The 12216-nt window shown below is 52.3% G+C and overlaps 1 protein-coding gene and 1 long non-coding RNA gene across 3 annotated transcripts; one reads left to right on the top strand and one right to left on the bottom strand.

The window, feature by feature from the left end:
- Nucleotides 1-1210: 1210 nt before the first annotated feature.
- On the top strand, nt 1211-7359 carry SERPINF2 (serpin family F member 2). Of its 2 annotated transcripts, XM_015248016.3 has the most exons (9): nt 1211-1450; nt 1595-1633; nt 1753-1815; nt 2114-2315; nt 2782-2925; nt 3071-3274; nt 3707-3849; nt 5384-5588; nt 6218-7359. In XM_015248016.3, the coding sequence occupies exons 1-9, from the start codon at nt 1388-1390 to the stop codon at nt 6628-6630; spliced, it is 1476 nt and encodes a 491-aa protein (XP_015103502.1). In that variant the 5' UTR covers nt 1211-1387; the 3' UTR covers nt 6631-7359. The 2 variants fall into 2 exon arrangements, with proteins under 2 accessions (XP_015103502.1, XP_072795148.1); XM_072939047.1 differs by lacking the exon at nt 1753-1815 and having other exon boundaries at nt 1218-1450.
- LOC140686142 (uncharacterized) lies at nt 3888-8761 on the bottom strand. Its single transcript, XR_012059695.1, has 3 exons — nt 8384-8761; nt 5281-5397; nt 3888-5099 (listed from the first exon to the last, which is right to left on the bottom strand). It is a non-coding gene; the product is annotated as an uncharacterized lncRNA (long non-coding RNA).
- Nucleotides 8762-12216: the final 3455 nt, after the last annotated feature.

The following is a 12216-nucleotide window of genomic DNA, read 5'->3' as shown; positions in this document are numbered from 1 at the left end:
TGGTCTCAATATCAATGTTTAACCGGATGTGCAGGTCAATATTTACCAGAAGAGAAAGCAATCGGAACAGGGGTTGGCTGAGAGCAAAGGTCCTGGTGGGAGGGGAGGGCTGAGCTGGGCTGGCTGGAGCCTGGGCAGAGCGTGGGGAGCACCCAAGTGGGGACAGAGGGACATCGTGTGCAGCAGCGAGAAGCCTGCAGAGGTATGAGGAGGGGGGAGGTGGCTCAGTGTGGAGCTGCCCACCTGGCTGAGGGGGTCTGGGCTGAGTTTATTCAGGAGACCTGTAATTTCCCAGCCTCCTTGGGTGATGAAGAGCCAGCGTGGCGGTTCTGGGGGGAGCCTCTCTGGAATGCGAAAAATTGGAGGCTTTTTCTTGCCAGGAGGATTCAAAAGCCCAGGCTGGAGATCAGCGTCCTGGCCAAGGGTCCTTGTGTGTGATGGGGATGGGGCCTGGGTGACAGAAGTACACTCCAGAAAGATGGGCCCTGAGATAGGTGTGGGGTCAGTTTCTGTGAGACCTGCTCGGAGACTAGACCAGACCTGACCATTCCCACCCACCATCCTGGCTTCCCAGAGCCAGCCTGGGACAGAACAGGGGGCGAGACCTGTGTTTCTTGTGAGTCCAAAGGTGGCTCTGTCCAGAGTCATTCATTAGGCTCTGCTGTTGGGTCAACAATGCCAGCCTCTGGCCCAGCCTATCCCCCTTGCTGAGACCACAGGCCCGTCCACCCTAGTGGGCAAGAACAGACCAGCCAGAAAAGGTGGGCCAATGGATAGTGGTTGGATAGGCGCTCTAGGGAGGGAGCCCCAGTAGGGAGATTTCCTAGGGCAGGCTTCCCGGAAGAGGGGCCTTCGGCTAGGCTGACAACAGCCATTACTGAGTGCTAGGCCATATAGTCAGGGCTTACAAAAAAATGACTTACACTGGTCCCCACAATACACATGGAGGAGGTAGGGACTTTTGCCACCAGTTTACAAGACAAGGCAAAGCCCAGAGGGGTTAAGGGAGATGTCCTAGGTCCTCTGCCAAGAGGCACAGCCTGGAGTCAAACCCAAGTCTGACTCACAACACCAGGTCTTGAAAAATGAAGACTTTTTTGGTTTGGGTAATATATTCCCCCTATGAACCAAAACATTTTCAATGCATGAAATGTGAAAAACCAAAAACACAAAGCGGAAAAGGCAATTCAGGGGCGAGTTCAAGCAATTTACCCCTCAGAGTGGAGAGCCTCTGCTGATGTGTTCTGGGCGTGTGTGCTGGAGCTGGCGTCATCACCCCTCCGCAGTAATGGCTCAGGAACTTGCCTGCCCATGAACATGTGGGTGGGATTCCACAGCAGGTGTGGGGGCGAGGTAGGAACGGAGGCTTCCTGTCCTGCACAGGAACATGGTGCTGCTCTGGGGGCTCCTGGTGCTCAGCTTGTCCTGCCTGCGAGGCCCCTGCTCAGTGGTGAGCTTTGGCTGCAGTCTGGGTGGGACAGGGAGGAGGCTGCGGGAGAGGCCAGGGGTCTGGGGGAGAAGGGGATGGGGGCTGGCTCAAGGGAGGGTTTGGCTTTAGGGGTTCCCCCTCCTTTCCTCATGCCTTTTTCAACAGTTCTCTCCTGTGGGCGCCATGGAACCCTTGGGCCAGCAGGTACTGGGGAGTGAGAGGCATAATGGGGAGGAAAGCCCCAAGGGGCCTCGCCTGTGGCTTGTGCAGGGTGGGGGGCCTTGTGCAGGAAGGGTTGCTCTCCATCTGCTTCCTTTCTTCAGTTAATGAGCGGGCAGACCCAGGAGAAACTGCCCCCACTTTTCCTCCTCAAGTTGGGCAAACAGGTACAACCAGGTGGGGCTGGGGAAGAGTGGGCGGGGCCTGAGGGAGGAGTGCCAGTCAGCAGGGGCGAGGAGATGGTGGGAAGGAGAATGACTGTGAGGCTGAGGCCTGAAGGGAAAGGGTGGGAGGGACCTGAGGAAGGGACCTAATCCCCAGAATGCCATTGCCCATGTGACTCTCCCTCTCGTGTCTGGACCGAGACAAAGCCCTGTTGTTCCTGGCATGGGGGCTTTGAAGATCTTCAGCCCAGAACCTGGAGCTGACCCCTTGATCCCACTGACTACCAATCTGTCCCTGCAGGAGCTGGGGGGCAAGACTGCCTGGAAGAAGGCCCCAGGAGACTGCAAGGAGGCTCCAACCCCGGAGCAGACCCACAGGCTGGCCCAGGCCATGATGGCATTCACGACAGATCTGTTTTCCTTGGTGGCCCAAAACTCCACCAGGCCCAACCTCATCCTATCGCCCCTGAGTGTGGCCCTGGCACTGTCTCACCTGGCACTAGGTACTGTGGCAGCACCTGTCCAGGCCAGTAGGCACTTGCTAACCCGGAGTTTACTAGTGGGTGCTTCCTCCATCAAGGTCACCTGGATGTTTGGTAAAAAGGCAGACTCCAGTCTCTGTGAGTCAGAGTCCTAAGGACTGGGCCCAGGATATGCTTCTGGTGATTTTTATGCAAGAGTTTGATAACTACAATGTCCTCTTTGGACTGGAGGGTCTCACTGTGGGATACTGAGGTCCAAAAGAGGGAAGGCACTGAGGTGAGGCCACCCAGACTGGCAGCAGCAGAGATGGAAGTAGAAAATGGGAGTCCTGTACCTGAGTCCAGTTCAGGATATGGGAGGAGAAAGTGCGATCTGGTGAGCATGCTCACTGTAGGTATTCAAGAGGGGCTGGTGTGGGCAGTGGGGGTGTGAGCCCTGACTACGTGGCACCTGCCAGCCTGGACCACAGCTGCTGTGTCCCTCCAGGTGCTCAGAATCAAACGCTGCAGAGGCTGCAGCAGGTGCTGCATGCAGATTCGGGGCCCTGCCTCCCTCACCTGCTCAGCCGCCTCTGCCAGGACCTGGGTCCTGGGGCATTCCGACTGGCTGCCAGAATGTACCTGCAGAAAGGTAGGTGCTGGTGGCAGGGAGCTCTGTAGGGAGCACCCTGGGGTGGATGGGGGTGAAGGGAATGGGCCTGGCCTCAGGCAGCCAGTCAGCACAGCTGGCTCTGGAGCCCGAGCCCTGGTAATAGCTCATGGGCCCTTCTGTGCAGGATTCCCCATCAAAGAGGACTTCATGGAGCAGTCAGAGCAGCTCTTTGGTGCAAAGCCTGTGAGCCTGACGGGGAGGAAGGAGGATGACCTGGCGAACATCAACCAATGGGTGAAGGAGGCCACAGAGGGGAAGATTGAGGATTTCCTCTCAGACCTGTCAGATGGCACAGTGTTGCTTCTGCTCAACGCCATCCACTTCCAGGGTGCGCTCCCCCCTTCTGAGGTTCCTGCCATGCAGTCCCTACCCCTGCCCTGTAGGCTGAGTGGGGCTGTGCAAGCTTTGTTCTGAGGGTCCCTCTTCCTCCTCGGGGCTGGGCCAGGAGGCAGTGGGGAGAGTAGGAGGCAGGTAAGCGGTGTGGCAGGGAGTGGGCCCAGGAACTGCACGGGGCTGTCGTGGAGAGAGTTCCCTAGGAGGAAACCAAGGCTGAAAAGACCTAGGGGATGATTCCTGGGAGCACAGTAGGGCTCTGGAGAACATAAAGTCCAGATTCTGCAATTGCTCCTCAGATCAACTGAGTATCAACTGGCACACCCTCCACCCTTGGATGGGTTCCGGGTGGGATGGGGAAGAGGCTGGTGGTACAGAACCCACCCTGGTCCCAGTCTATATGGCCCCTGCCCTCTTCTGGATGCAGGCTTCTGGAGGAGCAAGTTCGACCCAAATCTCACCCAGAGAGACACTTTTCACCTGGACGAGCAGTTCACGGTGCCGGTGGACATGATGCAAGCCCGCTCATACCCACTGCGCTGGTTCCTGCTGGAGCAGCCTGAGATACAGGTCACCCCTGATTGCCCAGGCCGGGCCTGGGTGCTGGGAGGTGGGGAAGGGAGTGGGCAGTTGTGGAGATGGTGTGTGCCCCATCTTCCTTGCAGTCATGTCGCTGGGGCAGGTGGCTCTGAAAGATCTCGCTGTGCCCCCACTCAGGGGTTCACTCACTGGGCATTTTCTGGGTGTCAGATACTGTTCCAGGCACTGCATGTTTAGTGGAGCACAAGGAAGGCCTGATTCCTGCTCTCAGGAAGGAAGACACACAGTGAACAAGCAAACATAAATCAACAGGATAATTTCAGATATTGGGGGTAGAAGAGTGATCAATTAGTAATTAGGAAAGATATTTTAGCTAGAGTAGTCAGGAAGTATTCTTTGAGGAAGGGGGCACTGAGTTGAGACCCAGGTGATCATTGGTTATGGGGGTTTATTACAAGGACTTGTGGGTTATGAGGCAGCACAGGACCTCAGCACCCCCAGGTCTGAGATGGGACCTGAGCTCTCATGCAGGACTCCTTAGAAGGGAGGATCTGACTGGGATGGATTAGATAGAGTGCTATGCCAAGCTATCTCGAGTGTGGCCTCCCTTGCTTCTATCCTAAACATGGTCCCCTTGGCTTGAGCACTGATCTCTGGGCCAGTCGGCTGGGGCTAAGACGGCGGTGTTGGTTAGTTTCACGAGGCCAGCATGACGCAGACCACAGCCACTCCTGCAGCCCTTCTGAGAGGGGCTGTGGGCGAGGTAGGCCCTTGGAGCAGCATCCCTGTTTCCCTCTAGTTCCCCCGACATGTGGACCGTCTAGTTCACCTCATCAGTTCTCTTTCTGCTGCTCCTTCCCGCCATGCTGTGTCCTGCCCACACTTCCTTCACCCTTTCGTCTCTGTCCCTTGCCCTCCTTGGCCTTCCTCTTGCTCAGGCCCTCTGCTGGCCGCCCAGGTGCTGGCACTCCCCCTCCCACTGCAGGGCTCCTGCTTCCTGGGTGTTCTGCCTGGAACCCAGGGAGTCATAGCCATCGGGGCTCATGGAACCCAGCGGTTTTCACACTCCTTTAGCTGCAGAAACCCTGCTCACATGAAATGTTACTCCAAATCACAGTATACTTACATAGCCAGGCAAGTCACTTTTAGAGGAGAGAGTGGAAAGTGTATACCCCAACTGGCAGCCGCTCCTCTGTGGAACCTAGGGTGACCCAGTCCACTGTACACGTGGAGAAAGTGAGAAGTGGACACGGGATTCCTCACCCCCAGTCACAGGTTAGCTGGTAAGAGATGAGGACAGAGAAAAGCACCACTTACTGCGTGAGCACTTCCTATGTGCAGATACTCTGCTAGAAGCTTTTAAAAGAGTAACTCTTCCCCTTACATGTCAGCCTGCAGTGGGGGCAGGTACTACTACTACACAGGTGAGGACGCGGACACTCAGGGAGGCCCCACACACACCTGCGAAGGATGGAGGTCCATCTGTCTCGTAAGCGATGCTGGCTCAGCCCCCACCTGGGCCTGGGTGCTCTCTGGTCCTCATGTCTCCTTCCCTTGTCTGTAGGTGGCTCATTTCCCCTTTAAGAACAACATGAGCTTTGTGGTCATCGTGCCCACCCACTTTGAGTGGAATGTGTCCCAGGTGCTGGCCAACCTGAGCTGGGACATCCTGCACCAGCCCTTGCTGCGCGAGAGGCCCACCAAGGTCCAGCTGCCTAGGCTGCATCTGAAATACCAGCTGGACCTGGAGGCCACCCTCAGCCAGCTGGGTAAGGAGGGTTGGCATGGGACAGCCCCCCAGGCCAGGCTGGGTGGGATTGCTGAGGAAGAAGCCCCCAGCGGCAGCTCTGAATCAGAGCTAGAAAAGGCTTAGGGAGGCGAGAGGGTTTGATACGCACTCTTGGACCTTCTGTCATGGGGTCGGGAGGTGTTGCTGAGGGTGCCTAGGGAATGCTCTGCCTAAGACTGAGCATTGCCAAGAATCCTGGGTGGAGAGCCTGGGGTGGCATGTGGGCCTCGCTGGCTTTCCTGCAAGGGGCACTGTGCTAAGCATGGGGAGTGTAAAATGTACAAAGAGCTCGGTCTGATCTGATGGGGTAGACAGATGAGTAATCAGGTACTTATAATTCAGCATAAGTGATAAGACAGAGGGCTTCTCTCCAGCTCACTGGGGAGAAAACTGAAAAGATACCCATCTGGATTTTGAGGAAGGGGATCAGGGAAGGCTTCCTGGAGGAAGTGACATCTAAGCTGATACATGAAGGCTGAATAGGAGTTCACCAGCAATCTGTAGGTTCAAGGTGTTCCCTGGTCAGGATGCCAGACACTCTCCCAGGCAGGTCCAGGCAGCACATGGAATGGAAGGCAGCTCTGACCAGCCATCTCCTGTCCTGGGCAGGCCTGCAGGAGCTGTTCCAGGCCCCTGACCTGAGTGGGATCTCGGACGAGAGCCTGGTGGTATCTAGTGTGCAGCATCAGTCCACACTGGAGCTCAGTGAGGCTGGCGTGGAGGCAGCCGCGGCAACCAGCACCGCCATGTCCCGCATGTCCCTCTCCGCCTTCAGTGTGAACCGCCCCTTTCTCTTCCTCATCCTCGAGGACACCATGAGCCTGCCACTCTTTGTGGGCAGCGTGAGGAACCCCAACCCTGGTGCGCAGCCGGAGCGCAAGGAGCAGCAGGACTCCCCTGACAACAGGGATTCCTTCCAGAATGAGAAATCCTTCTCCCTCGAAGACAAGCCCTTTGGCCCTGACTTGAAACTTGCACCCCCCTTGGAGGAGGATTACCCTCAACCTAGCAGCCCCAAGTGAAGGGCTGTGGCCGCCAGCGTCCCGAGTCCCTGCTTCGACCAGCTTCTCAACTCATGTGACTCGATCCAAACAGTTTTGTGGGATGGGGGTGGGGGCCTGGGTGGGCAGTTGGGAGAGGAGAGGAGCCCTTCTCTCCCATCTCCTTTTGGGGAGTTTGGGGTGGGGTGGTGCCAGGAGGAGAGCAGGCATCAGGGAACCATGGGCCTCGATCTCCCACTGTTTCTTCCAAAGGGGCTCAGAGGGTGTTCTTGTTGGGGCTTGGGCAGAGGGGCAGCTGTGAATTCATTTTTGTCAGGAAGCTAGTAGCTTATTCCCTAAGTCAGCTGGGGCACCTCCTCACCTGTTTACCAGAAAGAGGGGGACAGAGGGGAGTAGACACCCTGACTGGGGAGAGAAAAGACAGGCCCCGGGGGTGGCCCGGGGATGCCAAGCACTGTCGTGGGCTAGATGTTGTGGGTTGGCCTCGTCCTGCTCTGTGGATGGAGGTCGAGCCCCCCACACACAACTGCCTGTGTCCTAAGCCATCCAGGGCCCACCAGCCTCCAGCCCACCCTGTCACCTTAGTCTCCCCGCTGGTCCTTGGAGGTACCAACACTGCCAGGACTCCCTTTCCTTACTCTCCCCTCTGCCCAGGGACTCAGGGGCTGAGGGGGTGGGAGGGGCATCAACTCCCTAAGGCTCTTTTGTAAAGTTTTTGTAGTGATTTTTATGCCACCTGAATAAAGAATGAATGGGCCTGTCTGCTTTGATGTCACTCTTCTGGGCATGGGGGGGAGGATGGGGGCTGGAGGAAGGCGGGGAGGAGGCCACGGGGCAGACTCACTGAGAAGCAGGCCGGGCCCCGAGGAGCAGCAGCCCTCTGTGCCACGTTTGGCCTCTGGCCACTCGCCAGCCCTTCTCCTGTGCAATCCCTCTTGACTGTGCCAGCCCTCTCCAGAGCCACCGCCATGCCAGCCTGGCTCTGCCCTCAGTCTATTCGTCTCTCTCTATGGGCCTCAGGCAGCCAGCAACAGGAGCGGCTCAGAATAGCGCCAGCCTCCTGGTTTGGGAGAAGAACTGGCAATTAGGGAGCTTGAGGAGTTTCTAATTACATGCCGGCCCCCTCTGCCAGGATCTGGTGCCCGCCAGCCGAGGGCAGGCTGCTGGGAGCACTGGGCTCCAGTTGAAGGCTGTCAGCACCTGAGGATTTGGGGGAAGTCATTGGGGGCACCTTGGTGTAGGGCCGGAGGCAGCATGGGTGTCCTCGTGGGTGGGCCCTTGTCTGTGAATGCAGGGCATCCATGCGGCAGCAATCACCTGCAGCCCTGTAGTGCAGGGTTAAGAGCAAGTGCCTGGGATGCAATCTTGTTTCTTTCAAACCAAGTGGGGGGAGCTGGGTAATAAATCAACAAGTGAAATATATGGTGTGTCAGAGAGTGATGAGAGGTCTGATGAGAAATAAAGCTGGGAAGGCCTCCCTGAGCAGGTGACTTTGGAGCAGAGACTAGAAGGAGGTGAAGGTGGCAACACAGGGACATCTTGGGGAAGAGAGTCCTGGGCAGAGGAGCGGGAGCTGCTCCCAGGATTCAGGATGAGCAGGAGATCTGTGGGCCTGGAGTGGAGGGAGTGAGGGGGAAGGAGTAGGAATGAGGCAGAGAGGAACCGGGGACAGATCTCGGAGGGCTTTAGGGCCACTGCAAAGACTGTCATTATTTTAGGAGAGGTAAGAGGTAACTGGAAAGCGAAATCAGCAAGCCCCCGATCTTAATTTTACCTCCTGAGTTTTCTCAGCTCTCTCCTCCTCTCCACTTGGGCTCTAGCCATGGTTTGGATCTAGTCATCACTCCTGAGGATCACTGCTGTCGCCTCCTGCGTTCTCCGGGCCGCTGGTCTGGCTGCCTTCACTGCATCCTCCACCCTGTGAATACTTATCAAGTGCCTCCTGTGAGCCTGGCAGTGCCCCAGGCTCTGGGACTGCAGCAATGAAAAAGTCGACAAGATCCTACTTGCCCAGAGCCTAACTCTGGTGGTAGAGTGGTCCAGACAATAAACAAGTTAAAATTTTGTGTTGTAGTATAGTGTGCCAAGTGCACGAGTCCGAACTGTACCTAAGCGTTATGACTTTTTTCCTTGAACCAAGTACCCCGGTACAACCAACACCCAGATCAAGAAACAGTACTCACTCTCCTCACTTCTGCTAACACACTAGTTTTTCCTGGTTTTGAACTTTCTGTAAAGGAATCATAGTCTGTGCTCTCTTGTGCCCAGCTTCTTTCATTCAACCTCCTGTTTGTGAGATTCATCAGTGTCGTTGCGGATGGCAATTATTCATTCCCTGGGGAAAGCTTTAATTGAGGGGTGCCACAGTTAGAGGTAAACTCTGGGAGGCTCACTTGGTCGCTGTGTGAAGACTGTAGAGGGACAAATCCGGGAGGAGGGAGGCTGGTTAGCAGGCAAGAAATGTAGATGGCTTGGTCCAGGGTGCTGGCTGTGGAACAGGCAAGAAATGTAGATGGCTTGGTCCAGGGTGCTGGCTGTGGAAATGCAGGTAAGTGGTCCGGCTTCAGCCATATTTTGCAGGTAGACGATATAAAATTTGTGCATAGATTGTACAGGAAATGAGGGAGAGGAAAAGACAAGGATGATGGAGTTCATCCCTCAAATCCTTGGATTTTTGTCTTGAGAAAATGGTTTTTACTGAGATAGGAATCAGAATGAAGCACAGATTTCAGGGCTGATTGGAGATTTCCATTTTGAACATGTTATGACTGGAATGCCACACTAATATAGGGTGACTATAGGTCCCAGTCTGCCTAGGACAGTTTGAGTTATGTCTGTGGTTCCAGCTTAATTCATAGCACCTGCTTTTGCACTTAGAAGGGTTTGGATGATAAATTACCTGTTCCTCGTACTTGCCAGGCATCCAAGTGGCTACATCAAATTGAATATCTTGGTCAGGGCTGGAAGTGTGTATCTGGGAGCACACAGATGCATTTAAAGTCATGGAACTGGTGGAAATCACCTCAGAGGAGATGTCGATGGAGAAGAAAAAGGGTCCCAGGATCAAGGGAGCAAAGAAGATAAAAAAGATGTGGCTTGTGAGGTGGGAGAAAAATAGGAGGGTGTGGAGAGTCAGGGTTTCAAGACGGAGGAACAGTTTGCTTTGCTGCCAAGGGCAGAGATGTCCATTTGGTAGTCAACTCAGAGATCATCTGTGAACTTGGCGAGAGCAGTTTCAAAGGGGGGTGGGTGGGCACAGAAGCAAGTTTGCAGTTGAGGAGGGAAAGGTGCTAAGACAGAGCAGATGCAAGAGTAAATAGCTCTTTCCCACGGGGCTGTGAGGGAGGATGGAGAAATGGACAGTACCTTTAGGGAATGTGTCAATAAAGGAAGTGTCTTTAAAGACGGGAGTGAGAGAGGATGTTTAAAGGCTTTGGATTGGTCCTTCAGAGAGGGATACATTGATTATGCAGGAGAGGGGCTACCTGCAGGAGCAAAGTCCTTGAAGAACCTCCTTTGGCAGGAGTGGGACACACTACTTTCACACTAATTGGAGGAAAGAGAAATCTTTCTTAACAAGTTATTATAAAATAATTAGGACATACTAAAAGGTATAGAAAATTGCATAATGCCATTGTCCAGCTTAAAAATTAGTCTCAACATAGTGATAACCCTGCATTCCCTTCCCCACTCCTTTCCCCACCCCCACAACTGTCATCCTGAATTTGGTATTTATCATTTTCATGCATCTCTTTTACTTTCACCACATGAGTTTTTAACCCCTGAGTGGTATATAGTATCAGTGTGTGTATGTTTAAGCTTTCCATAAATGTATCATCTGTTTGTCTTCTCCTGCAACATGGTTATCACTCAACCTTGTGAGATGAATCTGTGTTGGTGTAAGTGGCTTCCCTTCTTCCCTTCAGTATTTCTCACAGCTTTGGCTTTGCTTTTTCACACTTTATCTAGTCTCCTGTCCATGGATATGTAGGGAGCTTCCTTTTTTTTTTTTTTTTGCCACTACACAGTGCTGCTATAATATTCTTGTTACCTTCTGTGCACATATGCAATCTGTTTGGGTCACTTGCTTAGGAGTGGAATTGCTGAGCTGTGGGTTTGGGTTTTCCATCTTTACTGCCATGGCTGCCACAGACAGTTATGCACAACTTTACCATTTGTTGCCAGATTGTTCTTCAAAGTGGTTGTATCAGTTTACATTCTCATCAGCAGGGCCTAAGAGATCCTGGTTGTCCACATCTTCACGAACACTTGATGCTGTCAGATGTCTAAGTTTTGCCCATGAGTGCGAAATCTGCTCATCAAATTATGGCTTTAATTTGCATTCCTCCTGATTACTGGGGAGGATAAAACATCTTTTCGTAAGTTTACTGGCCACTTACAATTAATCTGTGAATTATCTGGGCCTATTTTTCTGCTAAATTGTTTTTCTTTCTTTTTTTTTAATTGATTTGTAGTTCTTTCTGTGTTACAGTAAGTAATCTTTTTTATCAGTTATCTGTGTTATAAATATTGTCTCTTAGTGTGAGGTTTGTCTTTTCATTTTGTTTTATGGTATCTTTCCATGAAAACAAGTTTTTAATTTCAGTGCCAGATTTGTCAGTCTTTTATAATTTGTGCTTCTTTTTGGTGTCCTGTCTAAAAAAATTTTTCCTACTCAGAGATCACAAAGGAATGCATCTATACATTTTTCTAAAACACTTACAATTTATCCTGTTGTATATATGTGTTTGGATTTGCTTCTTAAACCATTAAAATGATCTCTGAAAGGATACACAGGAAAGAGATTAACATCAGCCATCTTCAGGGAGTGGAATCAGGTGGCCTGGAGATCAGAGTGAAAGGAAGATTCACTGCATATTTTCAGTTGCTTTTGAGTTTTGCACCATGTGAACAAAACACCTATTCAAAAATAAATGGATAACTTAAGTAAAAAGTCATTGAAAAGGGTCTGCAAATTGTTTTCCAGAAACACTTAAATCTCGAATGCATCTTTAGTTAATTTTTGTATATGGTGTGAGATAGGGATCCAATTTTAAATTGTTCACATGGATAGTCATGCCTTCCCACCTTTCTATCCTTAGCTCATTCTTATTCACCTTTCAAGGCTTAGCTTAGATTCGTATATTCCAACTGTGCTGCCATGAGACCCTACAGGTCAGTGCTGTCCAATAGAAACACAATGCAAATTGCACACGTAACTTAAGATTTTCTAGCAGCTCTATGAAAAAAGAAATAGGTGAAATTAATTTTAATAGTATATTTTAGTTAACCCAATATATGTAATCAGGGTCAAAATTATTGAGATAGCTTACATTGTTTTTCACACTATTCAAAATCTGGTGTGTATTTTACACTTACAGCAGATCACAGCTCAGACTGGCCTCAAGTGCTCCGTGGCTGCACGTTGCTAATGGCTGTTGTAAAGGATGGAGTAGTTGTAGAGACTGCTGTCAAAGAATGTGCCGTGTTGTACTGGAAGGATCTGGGATCTTTTCTCATATCAGCCTCTGTTATAAGCCAGTAAGCTTCTGGAGGGTGGGCACTGAGTCTTCACCATCTTTGTACTCCTTCTCTGCCGAGTACCTA

Source organism: Vicugna pacos, chromosome 16 (genome assembly GCF_048564905.1).
Source record: "Vicugna pacos chromosome 16, VicPac4, whole genome shotgun sequence".
Lineage (NCBI taxonomy): Eukaryota > Metazoa > Chordata > Mammalia > Artiodactyla > Camelidae > Vicugna > Vicugna pacos.
The sequence above is the reverse complement of the archived record's forward strand: the minus strand, read 5'-3'. Positions and strand labels throughout refer to the sequence as shown.

Excerpts from the sequence above, each read along its gene's own strand:
- SERPINF2 (XM_015248016.3), top strand. The coding sequence starts at position 1,388 with ATGGTGCTGCTCTGGGGGCTCCTGGTGCTCAGCTTGTCCTGCCTGCGA. Across the intron at positions 2,316-2,781 it reads ACTGTCTCACCTGGCACTAG|GTGCTCAGAATCAAACGCTG; the intron begins GTACTGTGGCAG and ends GTGTCCCTCCAG. Across the intron at positions 3,850-5,383 it reads TGGAGCAGCCTGAGATACAG|GTGGCTCATTTCCCCTTTAA; the intron begins GTCACCCCTGAT and ends CCTTGTCTGTAG.